General features: G+C 40.4%; 2 protein-coding genes across 2 annotated transcripts in view; both read left to right on the plus strand.

Moving 5' to 3' along the window:
* Window positions 1-16,239, plus strand: part of LOC127534826 (beta-1,3-galactosyl-O-glycosyl-glycoprotein beta-1,6-N-acetylglucosaminyltransferase-like) — a 34,377-nt gene extending 18,138 nt beyond the window's left edge. Inside the window, exons 2-6 of the mRNA XM_051951062.1 lie at window positions 10,404-10,461; window positions 12,090-12,774; window positions 12,894-12,987; window positions 13,363-13,767; window positions 13,901-16,239. Coding sequence (XP_051807022.1) covers window positions 12,479-12,774; window positions 12,894-12,987; window positions 13,363-13,767; window positions 13,901-14,386 — 1,281 coding nt within the window. The 5' untranslated portion in view covers window positions 10,404-10,461; window positions 12,090-12,478 and the 3' untranslated portion in view covers window positions 14,387-16,239. The remainder of the gene's footprint in view (window positions 1-10,403; window positions 10,462-12,089; window positions 12,775-12,893; window positions 12,988-13,362; window positions 13,768-13,900) is intronic.
* The window catches only part of LOC110950830 (protein prune homolog 2-like), a 188,370-nt gene that overhangs the window by 85,069 nt on the left and 81,926 nt on the right, over window positions 1-21,375 (plus strand). The window lies entirely within an intron of this gene.

Below are 21,375 nucleotides of genomic sequence, written 5' to 3' on the forward strand. Positions count from 1 at the left end.
CTGATTGAGTGGCGGCAGCTTGACTGTGCTTCACTCAGAGTGCTGCTGGAGAGAGAGAGAGAAAGAGAGAGGGAGAAAGGGAGATGGAGAGGGAGAGGAAAAGTGGGAGATAGATGGGAAAAAGGTATTTGGATGCCAGATAGGGAGAGGGTGAGAAGAGGGCTCTGACACTAGTTGTACTCGCCGCAGTATACGGCAAACTGTAGCATATTTTGCACACGGTTTTTGTTTTATCTGCAATCTTCTCACTGTTCTCTCGTCGTTTACATAGGAAGCCACAACCGATTTGTTTGACGAAGGAGCGTCAGCGAATTCCTCAACCTCATCTTCCTCCATTTTGAAGCGAGTGTTTTGCTACGGTAGGCAAGGAGGGTCAAAAATCATCAGTCTCAGTGGTGCATGGCACCCCTTCGTGTTTTTATTTCGTCTTTTTATTTCGTGCGTCTTTGAATTTTATTTCGTCATTTTTTAATTTCGCAAAATTTCGTGGCATGAAATTTCGTTACACCCCAAGTGTCTACATTTTTTGGGACGCCCTGTATACATACATACAAAACAATAGAATCCATCCATCCATCCTCTATACACCGCTTTATCCTCACTAGGGTTGCGGAGGGTGCTGGAGCCTATCCCAGCTCACTCGGGCGAAGGCAGGGGACACCCTTGACAGGTCGCCAGTCTGTCGCAAGGCTACATATACAGACACCCAATCACTCTCGCATTCACACCTACAGGCAATTTAGAGTAATCAATTAACCTCAGCATATTTTTGGACTTTGGGAGGAAGCCGGAGTGCCCGGAGAAAACCCACGCACACACAGGGAGTACATGCAAACTCCATGCAGAAAGATCCCAGACCCAAGCCGGGATTTGAACCAGGGATCTTCTTGCTGCAAGGCGAAAGTGCTAACCACTACGACACTGTGCAGCCCACAAAACAGTAGAATTAGGTTTGTAAATTCTTTTACATGTTGAAAATTAAATAAATTATAATAAACGCCTAGTTTACAATTATTTAAAGTGTGTATACATTTTTTTGGAAACCCTATATATATATATATATATATATATATATATATATATATACAGGTAAAAGCCAGAAAATTAGAATATTTTCATAAACTTGATTTATTTCCGTAATTGCGAACAAAAGGTATAACTTTTACATTATATGTAATCATTGCACGCAGACTGATGCACTTCAAATGTTTATTTATTTAATTTTGATGATCATAGGTGGCAACAAATGAAAATCCGACATTCCGTGGGTCAGAAAATTAGAATATTACCTGAGGCCAATACAAAAACAGGATTTGTAGAAATGTTGGCCAACTGAAAAGTATGAACGTGAAAAATATGAGCATGTACAGTACTCAATACTTGGTTGGAGCTCCTTTTGCCTCAATGACTGCATTAATGCGGCGTGGCATGGAGTCGATCAGTTTCTGGCACTGCTCAGGTGTTATGAGAGCCCAGGTTGCTTTGATAGTGGCCTTCAGCTCTTCTGCATTTTTGGGTCTGGCATTCTGCATCTTCCTCTTAACAATACCCCACAGATTTTCGATGGGGCTAAGGTCGGGCGAGTTGGCTGGCCAATTGAGTACAGAAATATCATGGTCCTTAAACCAGGCACTGGTAGATTTGGCACTGTGTGCAGGCGCCAAGTCCTGTTGGAACATAAAATCCCCACCTCCATAAAGCAGGTCAGCAGCAGGAAGCATGAAGTGCTCTAAAACTTGCTGGTAGACGGCTGCGTTGACCTTGGATCTCAGGAAACAGAGTGGACCGACACCAGCAGATGACATGGCACCCCAAACCATCACTGATGGTGGAAACTTCACACTAGACTTCAGGCAACGTGGATCCTGTGCCTCTCCTGTCCTCCTCCAGACTCTGGGACCTCGATTTCCAAAGGCAATGCAAAATTTGCTTTCATCAGAAAACATAACTTTGGACCACTCAGCTGCAGTCCAGCTCTTTTTTTCCTTAGCCCAGGTGAGACGCTTTGCGCGCTGTTTCTTGTTCAAAAGAGGCTTGACACGAGGTATGCGGCAGTTGAAACCCATGTCTTTCATGCGTCTCTTGGTGGTGGATTTTGAAGCACTGACTCCTGCAGCAGTCCAGTCCTTGTGAATCTCCCCCACATTTTTGAATGGGTTTTTTTTCACAATCTTCACCAGGGCGCGGTGATCCCTGTCGCTTGTACACTTTTTCCTACCACAGTTTTTCCTACCCTTTGCCTCTCCATTAATGTGTTTGGACACAGAGCTTTGAGAACAGCCAACCTTTTCAGCAATAACCTTTTGAGTCTTGCCCTCCTTGTGCAATGTGTCAATGGTTGCCTTTTGGACAGCTGTCAAATCTGAAGTCTTCCCCATGTTTGTGTAAGCTTCAGAACTGGACTGAGAGACCATTTAAAGCCCTTTGCAGGTGTTTTGAGTTAATCAGCTGGTTAGTGGGTGGCACCAGGTGTCTTCAAACTTGACCCATTTCACAATATTCTAATTTTCTGACCCACGGAATGTCGGATTTTCATTTGTTGCCACCTATGATCATCAAAATTAAATAAATAAACATTTGAAGTGCATCAGTCTGCGTGCAATGATTACATATAATGTAAAAGTTATACCTTTTGTTCGCAATTACGGAAATAAATCAAGTTTATGAAAATATTCTAATTTTCTGGCTTTTACCTGTATATATATATATTACCCTTTTGCAAACACTTTTCTTTGATTATTGACTTACATTAGATGTGATCTTTGCATACGGTATGTAGGAATTTTCCAAAGGCCTCTGGAATTCCTGAGCTGATCAAACTCAGATAAGCTCTCTCTCCTCTTCAGCACTGACCAACACCCATCTCTACAGGAAGATTGAGACATTTGTATTTCTGTAGGTTTTCATTCACAGAAGGATGGAGCTCCTGTGAACATTGAACACCTGGAGGAACCTTTTCTTTTTGATGGACAAGGATTTTCACCTTTATGCTATGGATGTGTGGTTTAATGAACTCTCATTCTAAAATCCCTTTTCAGCTCTAGGAGACTCTCTTCAGGAGACACCTCTACATTCCATCGGGTTCAAATAACGGGTCGTAAAGTTTTATGACCTGCTGCAGAAGGCTGGCACAGAGTGACACTCTCTTTAGCTGAAGGAACTGAACATCTTCAAAGTTCATATTTCTGAGATTTATTTTGTTCTTTCCTGATTACCAAAGTTATCGTGAGATTATGTTGTACATCATATCCAAAATTGAAACTCCTACCTCTTACAGAAGCCTAGATATCAAAATGCCTGGTTAATTGATCTCTCCCACAGGATTTTGGAATGAATTCCAGTATTAACCTCTGAATTTCCTCTCAATTTAGGTTGAATGACGACCATTGTATTTACTTATTACCAAATGTCTGACTTATTATATTTTCACTGTGATATATATTTTTAATGTCATAAACATAAGCATATAGTTATGAATGGAATAATTCACATACTTTTACACACGTTTCCCTTTGACACAACTGAATATGGTGAGATAGACAGATCGTTTACCCGTTTAATGTCACATACTTTTTATCCATTTTGGATCATCTCCTTTCTCTGTGAGAACAAAGGAACTGCTGTCGCTAGGCAACTCGCACTGAAAGTTTCTCTCTCCGCCTTGAGGTCCTCCCATGACCCTCTTGGCCGATATAAGCCAGACAACGCCCAGTCCCCTCCCTCTTACCCTCTCCTTCCGTCTCTGGGACCCATGTCTGGGTCTCTCCTTATTTTCTTCTAAAAGCACGTTTTTTTTTTTCCTATCTCTTAAAGTTCTAAGTTCCAAAGTTTTACTATTTTATCCTTTTTACTTTTGTAACTTAAGTAGACATATTTGCTCACGTTCAATGCCGAATTTATTCTTTTATTCGTGATTTTTGACAGAGAACCGATTAAGCACCAGCATTTATTTTTCTTAATTTTGGCAGTTCTTCATCAAACATCCATTTTTCTTGGCTAAAGCCTGAGAGCCATCATTTTAATTCAAGTGACTCTTCATCAACCGGGCTCCATTCAGCTGTGCACACCGGAAATCTTCTGGACCAGATTTCCGGGTCCGGAACCAATCACTGACGGCAGGACATCAATGCTTTGCCATAACGACGATACTACGCACAGAACCAGCAAGTCCAGTGCGTTTGAAGCGTCCGCTGAAGGCTAGCAAGGTCCCAGCCAGGAGTCAACTCCGACAGATGGTTCTGTTACAGTAAGACCCAGCTGACTTCTCTGCCTGATCAGGGGTTTGATGTACTAACTGCTAGATTAATTAAATCCGCCATTTATTCTTTTACAAATCATTAATTTTAATCCAAATTACCGTTATCTAGTCAGGGTAGCTATCTGGCTTCTCCTCACCATACTATGCTTTGAACACACACACACACACAAACAAACAAACCTCACTCCACTCGCCACACACTCCCACATCTCTCTCTCACACACACACACACACACACACACACGTTTGTACTTCTATCTTAGTGAGGACATCCATAAGCGTAATGCATTTCCTAGAGCCTTACCCTAACCTTAACCATCACAACTGATTGCCTAAACTTAATCCTTACCCTAACCCTAACCAAACCTCAATTCATACCTGTTCTCTAAAAACAAGTCTTCACCCTCAAACATGGCTGTTTCAAAGTGAGGACCGGCCAAAATGTCCTCACTTTGTAAAAATGTCCTCACTTTGATAGTTAAATGCAGAAAATGGTTCTCACAATGTAGCAAGTACAAGTACACACACACACACACACACACACACACATCTGCATTGTATATAGTTAACTTGTCATTATTTTAATAGGATAGTCAATAAATGCTTCATTTTAGACCAAATTACAGATTTGAGTGTTTCATTGTGCAAGAATGTGGTCCCTTTGACGAGGATTCAAACCTTTTGATATGAGATTGATCAAATTTTATATAAATATTAATTTTTTTAGTGATGCTAATTAATTAATTTCCTTAGGAATCTAGGGTGGTGCCCCTATTAATAACGAGAGCGAAATCATAACGTAGATCTCCTACAGGTGAGATGGGGAACCTGACATCCAGCACCATAATCATAAACACAGGCATGCCACAGGGGTTTGTGCTCAGTCCAGCACTTTTCACCCTCTTCACCATGGACTGTGTCCCCACACACTTCTCCAACACCCTGATAAAGTTTGCCGATGATACCACAGTGGTAGGCCTTATCAGGGACAACAATGAGACCTGGTACAGACAGGAGGTCCAACATCTGGTAGGGTGGTGTGCAGACAACGACCTGGTCGTATTTTACCGGGTTTTTATGTTTTCTTTTAATGTAAAGCACTTTGTGATTTTTATACCTGTGAAAAGTGCTATATAAATTAACTTCACTTACTTACGTAACTTTACTTGGTCCTCATCACCACCAAAACAAAGGAAGTCATCTTAGACTTCAGGAGGACCAAAAGAGTTGTGCAGTCCCCACTCCATATCAGAGGAGAAGAGGTAGAGAGGGTGGACTCAGTCAGATTCCTTGGCATGCAAATTACCAAGGATCTGACATGGACAAAAGACACCTCCAAAGTGGTGAAAAAATCCCAGCAGAGGATATTCTTCCTGAGGAAGCTGAAGCAGGCTAGTCTGGCCCCACAGCTGTTCAGAAACTTCTACAGAAGCACCATGGAGAGCATCCTCTGCCAGGGCTGCACAGTGTGGTACAGTTCCTGCACAGCAAAACACAGACAGGATCTGTCCCGAGTGGTAAAGGTGGCACAGAAGATCGTGGGAGCTGAGCTCCCAAACCTGGACTCTCTGTACAGTACGCGCATGCAGAGAAGAACATGGGCCATCTGCATGGACATCAGCCACCCAGGACACTCCCTGTTTGTCCCCCTGCCGTCATGGAGGAGATACCGGTCCATCAGAACACAGACTACCAGGCTGAGAAACAGCTTCTTCCCCAGAGCTGTTGCCTCCATTACACCACAACATCTCCTCCCTCCCCCATCCTCCTGCTCTCAAACAGAGACTCACTGATGGACAATAATCATCTTCATGTGCAATAATCATTCATACCATGCATTTCACTTGAATCAGACACTCTAAAACAGATGTTTACGGTGGCCGACAGGTGCAAACGCACTGCAAATGGCAAAAGTGCTGCAATCACAGAAATGATCCAAAACCAAAAACTCACAACACATAAAACATATGCAAGAAAAAATGCTGCAAGAGAAACATGATGCAATCACAGAAACGACGCAGAAGCAGACTTGCAAAATCACGAAACAAATGCAAACGAAAAATGCTGCAAATATATTAAAACACACTGTCACGTGAAGGACAGGTGTGAACCCATGCAAGCAGCCAGACAGACAGGCAGGGGATTTGAAGAAAACCAGGTTTAATTAATGAAACTGAAATTAACACTCAAAAATGCAGATGCACTGGAACAAACAGAGAGGTAATCCAAACTAAACAAAAAGCGACGAACCAAATCGGCCGTGGTGAGAATTAAATTAAATAACAGAACCAAGGGCGGACCCGAAGGCCGAGGAAAAACTAAACATAAATCAAAAACTAACCTAAAAGGTAACTCACAAAAGTCAAGCCATGGGGAAACGGAGTCGGAGGTGGGCAGAGACTGAGAAGCAGACGGGGAACTGGGTGCAAACGGAGCAGCAGTAATTACAGGCGAGTCAGACACTAATATCCAGTAAGTGGGAGATGCATAGCGGAGAATAGTCCGAACGGAACAGACAGAGTCCAAGCAGGATGACTGACAGAGGAGCGTGTTCATGAGCGGGGAGAGTAGTCCAATGCTGCAGCGCTGAGCAACGTCTCGAGTTCTGTTTTATGCAGCGCTGATCAGTAATTACTGCCGGCTGCGTCCTCAGCGCAGCCGCTCGTCATGAAAGTAATTAATCAGTTTGCCGTAGCAAGAGGGCGTGACACACACATAAGACAGCCTTCAAGCATTGAGTCACGTTTTACTGCCACCGGGGTAAAAAAATTCTGTAAGGAATACTTTTCCACGCTTTCAAATTATAAAAGTTGTTTCTAGGGTAAAAAATTGTCTACTTTCTGATGGAAGCATCATATTTTATCTCAATTGTATGCTTACATCATTTTTGTGGCCATTTATGGCAAAAAAAAAAAGGCAAAAAATGATGATTTTCGGTGACAAAAAATTTTGTACTTTGATATGGAAGCAGTAAATCCTGTGTTAATGCTTCTTTGATAAGGTATTTTAAGGTCCCTTTCCCTTGTTCATGTTGTGTGCTTTAATTTGGAACCCAGTTTTAAGGCTTGCAGGTATTCCAAGGTGTTTTTCAGTACCTGTGTTTACAGAGGGTGCAGTGACAAAATCATTTGCTATATTTCAAGTTTAAGGTAAGAAGTTACCATATATTTCATATTATTGGAAGGACTATAACAGTTATATGCAAGTGTTATATACCATTTGATTCTCTAGGACCTGGCAAAAATGATGATGTGCAGCAACAAATATTTTATTAAGTCAGCTAAGAGCACACAAGCAAAATACTAACCCACCCTGTTGAAATTCTTGATTTGTAAAAAAAATTATTGATCCTCGTTAAAAAACTAACACTTGGGCAATTTTGACCATACAGCTTCAAAAATCAATCCCAGTATACTTTAAAATGTTGTGCAGATGGTGATTATATTATTTTGTTGATTTTGATGCTCAGAAACAAGTGTTAGTTTTTATAACATGGAATTTTACATCTTTTTTTTAATTTCCGCCTGGCAAATTTTGGGGTATTAAGGTGTTTTGTATTCCTTTTGTTACTTTCTCACTGCTTGACTCTACTAAATATAGTTAAGAAATCTTTGTTAAAGGGGAACTTCGTTTTTTTTTTCAACCTGGGGTCTGTTTTCATAAGTCATTTCATACATGAGTGATGGAGAAATGAATTTTCGACATAGCACTCCCAGGAGGCACTGGCAGATCTGAGAAGTGACTGATGATTAGTAAATATACATGACCTTTGTATGGACTCTTTAAGATGTTCAGTCAGTAAATGGTATAGTTAAAGCAAGGTTTTCCATGTATTCAAAACACAGTACTTATAAATGTCAGGAATATGAATGCTAATGTTTTCGTCAATTTCCACCTGAAGTGTCTGAGGAAAAAATGGCTGTAGCTCAAAAGTGGTTAGAGATTTTGCATTTTTGATTTCAAATCAGAATTCCTGAGAAAATTTTACAATACAAAATTTATGTTTTAAATTTCCAACGGAAAGTCGAAAAAATGGTCATTTTGGCAGTGAAATGTGACTCAAAGCTTGAACCCTGTCATAAACCCCCAAAACAACGGCAAGAGAAAAACGCTGCCAATTCAATCCACAACAGAAGTGCACCAGACACGAAGTAGAAGAAGAAGAAGAAGGAGAAGAAGACGTACCTTTTCAATCTGTGTATGGTTCATTCATTAGTTTTTCCGTTTCAAAATAAAATCTAAAAAACCAATAAACCGCGTTGTTTTTTTGTTTTTCAGTTTTTAAAACTGAAAATATATATACACTGCTCAAAAAATTAAAGGAACAGTTTTTAATCTAAGTATTGCATCAAATCAGTGAAACGTGGAATACTGATCTGGTCAAGTAAGTAACTGAGGGGCTTTTTAGTCAGTTTCAGCTGCTTTGGTGTTCATAAAATTAACAACAGATGCACTAGAGGGGTAACAATGAGACAACCTGCAAAACAGGAATGAGTTTACAGGTGAAGGCCACTGACATTTTTTTTCCTTCCTAATGTTTTCAGACAGTTTTTCACTTGTTTTGCATTTGGCTAGGGCATGCATTGATGGCACATCAATGCATGCCATTGCCAGAAGGTTGCCTCCCCACATATATATATATATATATATATATATATATATATATATATATATATATATATATATATATATATATATGCAGTAGCAGCTGTGGGGCCTTACTGTTCATGGCTCAGGGGTTTCGGGGATGTGTAAACCCCTTAGGTGGGGGCTATGCTTGTGTGGCCGCTAGGGTCGCTGCGGGGAGTGACTGTGTTCCGGGTGGGGGGGACCGCTAGGCATCATGGGAAGTTGTGTGTTCTTTGGGATTGTTTTATGGGGTTATTTGTGTGTTTGAGACGTTCTTTTATTACTGGTCGCTTTTAGTTGTTTCAATTCTACGTTCTGAGTTCATTTTGTGTATTCATTGTTTTCAAGTTGTGCCGTGACTCAGGGGGGTTGTTGGGGGAGTGACCTCGGCCTGCAAGCCGGTACAGTGGGTGTGAGTTCCTGAGTGCTTATCATGTGTGACAATAAAGTCCAGGTGTGTTAACTGCAAGATCTCTCGTTATTCCTGCCTTAAGTCGCCACTCAGTGCTACAATATATATATTTAATACTTTTTGTACAGCTGTTCGTTGTGTTACTATACTATGTTATTTTTATTTTTGGAAGTGCCAACAAAGTTTTGTCGCAGAAATGCTTTAACAATAAATATCCTTGAATCAATATCTGGTCTGGCCCATGGACTAATGTCTTTTTCGGGGAGTGAGGCCGGGTTGAACAGAGCAGGGGAGCAGGGCTGACACCGTGCAGATTTCATGCATAAGGCACATGAGAAAAGAAATGCTTTTACACTGAATTTAAAACTGTCTACGTTTGGTGAAAGTCTAATCTCCACTGGCAGTGTTTTCTACTTGTTTGCAACATAACAGCTACACTGCAAAAACTCAGTCTTATCCAAGTGTATTTGTCTTATTTTTAGTCAAAATGTCTTATCCTGCTTGATTTAAGATAAATTCACTTAACAAGGGACATTTCAGCAGGATGGAGTTGGATTTAAGAATGCGCTTTAAATGCCTTACGTCAAACAATCTTGAAATGATCTTGTTTTGAGTTGTATTTTACAAGAAAACTCAGTGAGTTTAATACATCTCAAATTAGGAGGTTACATGAAAGCAAAAATCTATTTTTGAGTGGAAAAAAAAAATTTTTTTAAGCATGTCTGGCTTATTTTAAGACACCTAAGCTTTATACCTAAAATATAGCTTCAAATAAGTTTTCACAGCTAATTTTAAGCTCTCAATATTCTAATTATCATGTCTTATTTCAAGAAATCTTACAAGCCATTTTTCACTTGTTCTTTTGGCAGATTTGTTCCTTCATTGTTCATTGTTCCTTCATTGAGTGGCAGGCTCGCTCCATCACGTTGCGATCACCAACCAATCAGGATAACTGTAAAGAGACAAATGCCCGAGGCAAATGCAGGGAGTGGATTCTACAGTGAGACACTGAAATGAATGCTCGCAATGATAATTAATTGTGCGTCTCAACAAAACTAACCAGACAAGAACACCATCAGATTTGTTGTTATGTAGAAAGAAGAGGTTCAGAACAGATAAAGGCAGAAGCATCGGATCTGAATCTCTGCTTGTAAAATCACAGGTAGGAAGAATTTGCATGTTTTATTGCTTAAAGTTCTTTATGTCTATATATCAATCAAATGAACAAATTTTATCCCACAGATTGTTTACCAGTTATTAAAAAGGAGGTTTTATTTTTAAGTATTCAACAAGAAATCCTGTGATGTATATTGTATGCTAGCACTGTAACCTCAAATTGTATATTGGTGTATAGTGGAAATGTTAGTCAGTCAGTTGCATCCGACGGTATCGGTGACACAAATTAAGTTCTTCATCCAGCTCCCTCTGTCCAACATTGTAGTCAAAAGTCCTTTGCAGACCAGTGTCTTCTTCTAGTACCTTCCTTATTGTTGTGCTAGGACTGCCAACCCTTTTGACAGCATCAAATTTCCACAGCAGTTCTCGACCAGCTGCTTCGCTGTGTCTCACCACATGTCCAGCCAAGGCTAGTCTACGTTGCCTAATGATGGTTGACAACCCTGTATGTGGACCATACAGCGACTTGTTGAGATGCGATTTTCAGGAGATGTTTTGTACCTTCCGTAGCATTCTGGTATGAGTCCCATTAATTCTTTCTGAGAGAGTCTTCGTTAGTGACCAGGAATCAGATCCATGGAGAAAGATGGATTCCACTGATGCCTTGAAAACTCTCATTTTGGTTGTTTTAATCGATAACCATAGTTTTGACAGAGAGTTAAATGCTCCCCAAGCTTTACCAATTAAAATGTTAGAACTGTAGAGGTAAACAGCCCTTAACTTGCTTATACCAGTTTCAAAAGTAATAATTAGTTATATTTAGTGGAGCTACTCAGTTATCATATTTAGATGGGAATTACTACTACAACATCTGATTACAAATACTAAAACAATTGGGATTTCTAAGAGAACTAAATGCACAAACAGAACATGTTGCTTGATGTAAGTCACTTGAAGAACCAGTTTTCTTTACTCTTTACAGGAGATACCAAAGATGAGTAAGTAATTACTTCCAAGTGTTTTGAAAGAACAGGTATAACCACCACACCTTAATGATAAACTTCAACATAGACTGCTAAAGGACAAGCAACAGTTTCCCAGCACTCACAGAATACTTCACTTCTGTGTATTGGTACAAACATCCCTCAAATTAAAAGCATGAACTTAGTTTTACATTCACCTTTATGTTTCATGACTGTAACTAAAAAAATTATGACAGATCTTTGCTCAGTATTTCCAGGGGTAAGGCAGCAAAAAAATGAATTGTAAATTTTCAAAATGCTGACAACTAATTAAGAACAAACATACAGCTATACTCAATACTGTAACCTAAGTGATATCTTATCCTTGTAAAAGCTGAACTTCTAGTTTGGAAACTTTTTGACTAACATAAATGTACAGTTATGTGAAGAAGCAGCACGTTATTTAAACTTTAGAAGTCTGAAAGGTACAGCTTGCCTCCGAATTTTCTTTTGTTTCTTTTCTGCTTTTAAAATTGTGCTTTATTAATGACATTATTTTTGATTGCATGCTATCACCATAAACAGTCAATATCAACAATAATATTCATGTAAACATGACTTTTGCTTTATGATGATCGTTTTACCTTCATATATGTGGGAAGGGTTTGACAGAAGAATGGATGTGTTCATATGATTTCTTCCTTTTTTCCAGGCGCAATATGGACTAATCTGCCTGACTTCATAATGAAAGGAACTTGTGGACACATTTTTAAACATTACTGCAAATACATTTATCAAAGCTTTGTAGCATGTAGCAAAGAGCAGAAACACAACTACATTGGTGTCACAGAACATAGTCTCCATTGCACATTTTGAGCTTAAATTTTTGATTTAAGTCTGAGCAAGTGACAATCAGATCCATAGTGCATATGTCATGATATTTTAGTGATTTATTTCTTAATCTTAGACACAAAATGTTTCACAGACAGAAAAAAATACATTAATGACTGTGAAATACATTTGAAGACTAATATAAGTTGCAGTTGGACAACATACAGAAATCACACTATAAAAGCATCGCGGTTGAAGTCCTCTAAAATAATGCCGCTACTGAAACGAGTTCGACTGTCCCTGTTGTTGAAGCTCACTGTTGTCCTGGGATCAGTGTGGATGCTTTCATTACTCAATGAACTGAGAACAGACTGGAGTCTTACCTACAACTGGCGGGAGTATACAGATGTGGATGGCGGTCCAGAGAAAGAGTGCAACTGTGCTGCAATCCTACAGGGAGAGACGGAGGCTCTAAAAAAGGCCAGATCACTGGTCCTCACGAAAGACTTCCACAAGAGCATTGACATTCCTGATGAGCATTACATCAATGCAACCAAAGACTGCAGGTGTGTGGCTTTAAAACACTGCCTTCAGTAACTGTTGAACTCTGAGTCATTACTGAAATGTTTTGAGTTGAAGTAAAATCCTTGAGTAGCATTTGTTGTTCAATTTTGTGCTTTTGCAGGAACTTTAAGTTAAGCAGGAAATACTTGACATTCCCATTAAGCAAAGAAGAGGAGGACTTTCCTCTGGCTTACTCTATGGTGGTCCATCACAAGGTATGAAAACTCAGAAGTCTGAATTCAAATTTATACAAACTTTAAAGGCTGTGCAGTAGGTCTACAGTATAGCTGTATAACGTTTTCCTTGACTGTGGAGGAAGTGTAACGTTTGGAAAACTGTCCTTCAGGATGAAGGTTGTAATTGACATGTAATAACTGGCTGTGAAATTTTGAATTAAATGTAAAACTTGAAAGTGGACATTTGAAGGTACAGGGATCGAATAAATGACTCAGTTGAGCTGCATTATAGGAAATGTCAAATCCATCTTTTGTGGAACTTGTCACATCATTCAGGGAGTACCCCTTTAAACTGATGCACAAATGAAGCAAATCATTCAATCACTGATTGTTTTTTCTCTCCATTTACTTCAGGTGCAGAATTTTGAGAGACTACTGCGAGCTATTTATGCACCTCAAAATATTTATTGTGTCCATGTGGACAAGAAATCAGAGACCTCAGTCTTTGCTGCCATCATGGCCATCACCTCCTGTTTTCCAAACGTCTTCATGGTCACACGGCCTGTCACTGTGGTCTATGGTGGCTGGACACGAGTCCAGGCTGACCTTAACTGTATGGCTGATCTTTATAATCTCAGCACAGAATGGAAATACTTCATCAACGTTTGTGGCCAGGATTTCCCTCTGAAAACCAATTTCGAGATAGTACGGATGTTGCGTTCATTGAAAGGTCAGAACATCATGGAGTCAGAAAAAATGCCAGCGCGAAAGAAACGGAGGGTGACATATGTTCACCAGGTTGTTAATGGGCAAGTTCAGGTAATTCGTTTGGAGATTTTTTTTTTTACATACCTAAATAGAGGAAGTACCTTTGTCATTGTAGAAATGTTCTATACAGACTGACCTCACTGACTGTCACCATAATAATAATGTACTATGTCAACTTTTTCAGAGGACAAAAAAACTAAAGGAGCCACCTCCCTTCAACCTGCCCATTTTGTCAGGAAGTGCCTACATTGTGGTCTGTCGAGGTTACATCCGCAGTGTGTTGGAAGATGATCGAATACAGACGCTGATAGAGTGGGGGAAAGACACCTACAGTCCCGATGAGTTTCTCTGGGCAACCATTCAACGAATGCCTGGTGTTCCTGGTTCATTGAGGCCCCATACTAAATACGATATGTCAGATATGAATGCAATTGCTCGACTGGTGAAGTGGCAGTGGCATGAGGGTCCATATGGTTTCCTGGATGCAGTGTATTCAAAATGTCATGGTCACCATGTGAGGGGAGTATGTGTGTATGGTGTTGGAGACCTGCAATGGATCATTTCTCAGCCTCACCTCTTTGCCAACAAGTTTGACGCCAACAAAGATTCCATTGCCATCTACTGCTTGGAGAAATATCTGAGACAAAAGGCACTGGCTGAGTTACATTAGGTGGAGGTTTCTGTGGCAGCCCAGAATCAGTCAGAGAAGGGAGTGGTTGACTCGTGACAATGCTTAAGTGGGTGGTACATGCCAAAGTAGCAGGAATCAATGTTTCCCAACAGAAAATTGCAGTGTAACAAGAAAATCAATTACTCAATTCACTCTCTAGTGGACAGACATCATATTTTATTTGTATAAATCTTGTAATCATCAACCATGTACACAACTTTTTAGGGATATGCTGATAGTTATTAAGTTGGAGAATACTAGATATGCTGTACATTTCCAAGGTTACACTGACATGGCAATCTTTCCTTAGATGTGTTGATATTTTAGGTTCTGATAGTGTGATAACCAGTGTGGATTTTGTCTTTGGTATATATGTATTTATGTGTAATAACAGTTTTGGAACAAGAACAACAAAAAGGATCATTGATATGTTAGTGCCTGAGATAATAGGGTGCATTGTTCTGGCCTCCTGACACCTTCCTGTTGATTTTTTTTGTTTGTTACGTAATTCTTATATTCGTCTTTCTTTGCATAGTTTCTGATGTATATCCTGTGAATGTCATGTATGGGTGGAGGGAGGGGGATATTTATTTGTCCAACTGTATTTATACACTTCTTCTTCTTCTTCTTCTTTTCCTTTTGGCTTTTCCCTTCAGGGGTCGCCACAGCGAATCAATTGCCTCCATCTAACCCTGTCTTCTGCATCCTCTTCTCTCACACCAACTACCTTCATGTCCTCTTTAACCACATCCATAAACCTCCTCTTTGGTCTTCCTCTAGGCCTCCTGCCTGGCAGTGGGAAACTCAGCATCCTTCTACCAATATATTCACTCTCTCTCCTCTGGACATGTCTGAACCATCTCAGTCTGGCCTCTCTGACTTTATCTCCAAAGCCTCTAACATGATGTACTCATTCCTGGTCTTATCCATCCTGGTCACTCCCAAAGAGAACCTCAGCATCTTCACTTCTGCTACCTCCAGCTCTGCCTCCTGTCTTTTCCCCAGGGACACTGTCTCCAGACCAAACAACATGGCTGGTCTCACCACAGTTTTGTAAACCTTTCCTTTCATTTTAGCTGAAACTCTTCTATCACACATCACACCTGACACTTTTCTCCAGCCGTTCCAGTCTGCCTGTACACGCTTCTTCACCTCTTTTCCACACTCTCCATTGCTCTGGACTGTTGACCCTAAGTACTTAAAATCCTCCACCTTCTTGATCTCTTCTCCCTGTAACCTCACTCTTCCACTTGGGTCCCTCTCATTCACACACAGATACTCCGTCGTGCTGCAGCTAACCTTCATTCCTCTCCTTTCCAGGGCAAACCTCCATGCCTCTAGCTTCTTCTCCACCTGTCCCCTGCTCTCACTACAGATCACAATGTCATCTGCAAACATCATAGTCCATGGAGACTCCTGTCTAACCTCGTCTGTCATCCTGTCCATCACCATAGCAAACAAGAAGGGGCTCAGAGCTGATCCCTGATGAATTGTCAAATTGCATTGACACAAGTTCAGAAACAAACCTAATCCAAAGTTATGAAAGCTAGTTACTCTACAAAATATTTGATTTGTCTGTGACTACAGATAATTAGAATAGATATATTTTATTTATGCATATTTGCAGTTCAATGAAACAAACTACAGTCATGAAAATCCAAAGATGTTGCTGTTAGTCTAGCAGTCTGTTTAATAATTTCATCCATCTACTCAAAAATGCAAATGAAAACACAAATGCTAGTTTGATTTCTGGCCATGCAATTGCAAAATACATGGAAAACAATGTAATTTGTAAAGGAACAATTGTTGGGGACAATCTCCAAGTAAAATAAAGGTGGTTGGTTGTAACAGTTGGTGGTGTTCTTTCAAGAGTGATTCATTTGTATCTACTTTGATATTACCAAGTATTTTCATTGATTCGTGTCAATGATGTTGGGGTCATCTTTGTCCATCTCTTGCACATACATATGTAAAACTGGACAAACTTTATTGTGGCATTAAGTCAGAGTTATCTCCAGTTGTAACAGCTGAAAGCATGCAACATATTACTGCAGCTAATGATAACTGTTTTTTTGATGTTAACAGGGATGTTATGCTACTTCTGTTTGCATGTACCTGTTAGGCCTGCTTCTGCAGGCTCTAGATAGGGTCCCTCCTTCCCTGTGTATTTGCTTTTCTTTCAGGTGTGCTGGATGCTGCGGCGGCAGGTGAAGGCAATCCTCTGCAGGCAATCAGCAGAAGCAGGAGCAGGTGCACCAGTGCCAATCAGTCCTCTACACTCCTGCTATCCTTCGTCTGGCTTTTCACATTCGTCTACGGTTCCAACACAATCCCCCCCTCTGGACTCGTCATCTGGCTCATCACCGCCATCTCCGCACGGCTTAAAAACCCCTTCAGCCTTCCCCTGTCGTCGCAGCCCCCATCTTCAGCTCCCAGGACCCCAAGCCCTCCGGCTCCCAGTTTCCCCATCTCACACCACAGTAAGCTGTGCCACAGTCAGAGCAAGTCAGATTAGATTAGATGTTTTTGTCTACAGACTGTTTTTTGCCTTTAGCCCGAGTCTTAGATTATGGCAGATGTTACTGTCCATTTTCAGTCTGCCCAGTTATAGTTTAGTATAGTATAGTATAGTATAGCATAGTATAGTATAGCACAGTATAGTATAGTATAGTATAGTATAGTATAGTATAGTATAGTATAGTATAGTATAGTATAGTATAGTTGAAGAAGTCTAACAAAGGAAGAAAGAGTACTGGAAGTGTTTCAGCGAAGTCCAAGAAAGTCTGTGTGGCAAGCTCGTCGTGAGGTACGCATTTCAAAATCATCTGTCCATTGCATCATGAAACGTTGTCAATGGAAAAGTTACATTCCAAGATTAGTCCATGCTCTTCATGACAATGATCCAGACCGAAGAGCACTGTATTGCGAGTGGTACTTGGAACGATGTACCGAAAATGCACACTTTCCCACAAAGATCGTGTGCAGTGATGAGGCCACAATCAAATAAACAAAACTTCTTTTTATGGGGATACCTAAAAGACAAAGTCTATGCAATGAGACCTGCAACAGTCACTGAATTGAGAGCAACCATTGAATGTGAATGCACGCAAATACCAAGGGAATTGTTTCATGATGTGTGCTATTTCATCGCTTCGAGTTGTCGGCAGTGTCTGGACCAGAACGGACATTAGTTTGAGAACAATAGACAAATAGTGACAAAACAATAGAATGATGTTTGTAAATTCTTTTACATGTTGAAAATTAAATAAATTATAATAAACACCTCGTTTACAATTATTTAAAGTGTGTATACCAATGACGTATATATAGAGCTAGACCGCTCACTGCTCGGCGGACAACAGCGGCGCCATGGTAAATCGGCGCTGACTTCCGGTAGTGGCAAGAAGCTCCGGCGCGCTGTTTGATCCTGTGTAAATACACCAACTTCAAGGCCTGCTTGTCATCACTGATGGGACAATATGTGTTATGTTATGGCTTTTACTGTTAGCAGACAATAACATCTCTGTCCTAGGCACGTTTTCACGGCAATCACAGCGTTGTTTAGCCCTCACAGACAGAGACAGAGACCACCACACAATAATGAGTGCTGAATGCTGATGCAGTGATTGTGTCAATAACAAATGTTTCATTCTTTCTGCAGCATTAGTCTTTCACTTACCTGGGCTCTAGAAAATATTCGAACCAATGCCAATTAAGAAAATCAGTGTTTTAAACAATTTTTCTCCAATTCAAATTATTCAGCTGGACTTTGAAAAGCAGCACATGCAGTAGTCAAAAATTCCAAATTATGTTTTAGTGTAAAGAGGGATGGAAAATTCACAAGGATATGAACAGGGCAGAAAACTCGTGCATGTTGTCATCTACAAGCTAAACTAATCAGCTTCAGAACCTGCACGGTGGTTTTTCACAGCTGCTCAGACCCACATACCTTGGAATGGTTGCTTTTTTCCTCCCACAAAAATGGCCATAAAAAGTTTCTGGAGGAGCAATTCTTGCAGTCAGAACATACACAAATCTTCTGGTTGCCTCAAAACAAAGCTTCAGCTATTCTATTTGTAAGTAAGCTGTGGAATTCAAAACAAAAAACGAATTAAGATCCTATGAAAAGCTTCATTTGCTTTTGTTCTGTTAAATTTGAAGCAGATGACTGACACCTGAAATGTCAAAGAACTTTCATGAAAGTTCCACAAACACGTCAACAAGAACAGCTTGCAAAAATGTTCTTGAGCAAGAAATCAAGCAACATTATTTATGTAGTACCTTAACATACACAGAGGTTTTTCAGAGTAAAATGTAAAAAATAAAGTAAGTAGTGTAATAAAAAATGAAGTCACTTTAATCAGAAAAGGTTCATTGAATACAATGGACACTCATTTCTAGAATAATTAAAACTGATTGAGTAAAACAGCCAAAAGAAGACAAGAAATGAAAAAATAAAAGCATGTCAGACACTAACTGCAACAACCAACAGAAAAGAAGTTAATTTAAAGTAAATTTAAAAAAGTGCAGATAAATTTATTAAAAGTATAGTACAACATTAAAGTGTAAAACTTGTAATTTCCTCTACAGCAGGTGACGCTATGACTGAGTGCATATTGGCATATGGATGTCATCACTGCAGGACTGTGATCAATCACATAAACTCTCAGGCAGATTGCAGTATGTAGATGGCATTTATACAGCGCATCATGCTTCATGATGAACCATCAAAGTTCAGTCAGCCCCTCTGGCCACACCCTTTGAGTTTAATTTGCAATTTTCATAAATATTGAACCTAAATGCGTGTTGTATATATGTCCCAATTTCAGGTGTTGTGGAGTTACAAACAAATGACATTATTCTGGTAAAGAAACACGGTCTATCAACATCAATTTACCTGTAATTGAAAATTAAGTGTGATCAAACATAGTTAATAGCTTAGATAGTTTCCACAAGAATGTTGGGTATCACAGCCGCAAAATTGTTTAGATAATGTTGTGGAAGGCAAAAGTACAGTTATCTGTGAACCAGTCATCATCTCATGAAGCATTAACAAACATTGATCTCAATTCTAGTGCACTGTGTGGGTGAGCAATGTGCAGTTACATAATTATATTTAAATATGCTGCATGTCACTCATATGTACTTCTAAACAAGGAATACCTTTATATGCAGCAAGCATGGAATGAGCATCATCAGACGGGGCTTGTATTTTCTTGGTTTTAGCTAACATGGCCTCCAACGTCACTCTGCAGCGCTTCTCTCTACGTTTGGCATTGTTGAAGTCCTGCCTTAGCTTTTCATGCTGTACAATTAGATCGTCATATTTCCTCTTCAGGGTGTCGCTGTCTGTACAGTATGGATGGTCTTCACCAACAGCAGCACTGCCCTCTTCACGCTCTTTGTTCAGGCTCCATGTCGATGTGCTGGTATAATGCCACTGCTGCCTGGCTGGTTTGGGTTGTCCTCACTGTGATCCAAAACATTTGATAAAAGAATTAACATGGCAAATTCCCAAAAGATTTGTTTCTGTTTCACCAATACCTGAAAGAAAACATTATCACTATGAATGGCTGCAAATCACTATGAAAGCCAAAAACCGATCCTGAATCAATTTCATTGCCACACAAATTGACAAGAAAAGAAAAGTACTAAACTGAAATAATGAGCAACCATTAACAATTAAAGAACATAACCTTTTTCTCTGGTTTCCCCAAATTGAGGGATGGTACAGCCCCTGGCATGAGAAGCTTGTGTAGAGCATGTTTTGAGAGGATGAAGTCCTCCTCCCTGAAATGGTTGCTGCATACATAATTATGATCATCTCCTCTTGGTCCCCACCGCTTCTCTACTGATGGCCTGTATCCATTGATCTCTGTGTGCTGTCCTTGGACTGCTTGGGAAACCTGAAATGTGTGGCATATTATAATACATCCATAAACAATGATGCACTGTGACTGTCATTGAATACTGATAGTCACACCAGCTTACACTGTACAGTTAGTGATTCAGCTAAACTGGCTGAGTGCAAACAAAGAAGCAGAGCAAATTGAGGCAGAATGTCCCAAATAAAAGAGCCACTTACTTATGAAAGGAAATATTACAGCCACACACAAATCGATTGGTGCAGGAGATGGCAGCACACAATTTCACCATGGTCAGATATTAGCCACATCCACCTGAAACCATAACAACAGAGACACTTAAATTAACAGGTTCATGATGTGATGATTGCAAGGTGAGTGTCAGCACGTTTCCTTTCACTTACATTCCAGAGAAGGAATCACAAAACTGGTGGCACTGAAGGAGCTAGCAGAAGTGCTGACTGGTAAGTGCTATGCAGTGACGTATGCACTTACCAGTGTCAGATATGATCATGCCGTGCTGTTCACCTTCTCAAACAGATTTCTAGTTCATTAACACATATTTTCTGATGACAAAAATAGCCTTGTCACCCGTCACCAGATCAGAGTGAGATCACAGGCACAGGGGGAATGGCGAGCCATGTGTATGGCAGCGAACTGGGGAACTCTCCTGAGGAGAGTCTGCTCAGCCAACACGGTCTCACGGGGATTCGTGAAACTGTCACGTCAGTTTTTGTTTCGGTTTCGTGCGCACCAACACGATGTCGTCATGTTTTTCGTGCCGCTCACCACGAGCGAAACCCGCTGTGGTAATCACATCTGAAAGTGGTTTATACCGGCGGATTCATGACGATCTAAGCTGTCCATCGGCGTTTGCGGTGGCCGCCGGACATTCTTTGAATTCCTATGCAAATTCGGCGGATTCATGACGATCTAAGCTGTCCATTGGCGTTTGCCGCCGCCAGACATCCGGCCGCAGCAGCGGCCGCAAACGCCAATGGACAGCTTAGATTGTCACGAATCCGCCGAATTTGCATAGGAATTTAAAGAATGTCCGGCGGCCGCAGTGGCGGCCGCAAACGCCAATGGACAGCTTAGATCGTCATGAATCCGCCGGTATAAACC

Source organism: Acanthochromis polyacanthus, chromosome 7, assembly GCF_021347895.1.
Source record: "Acanthochromis polyacanthus isolate Apoly-LR-REF ecotype Palm Island chromosome 7, KAUST_Apoly_ChrSc, whole genome shotgun sequence".
Taxonomy (NCBI): Eukaryota; Metazoa; Chordata; class Actinopteri; family Pomacentridae; genus Acanthochromis; species Acanthochromis polyacanthus.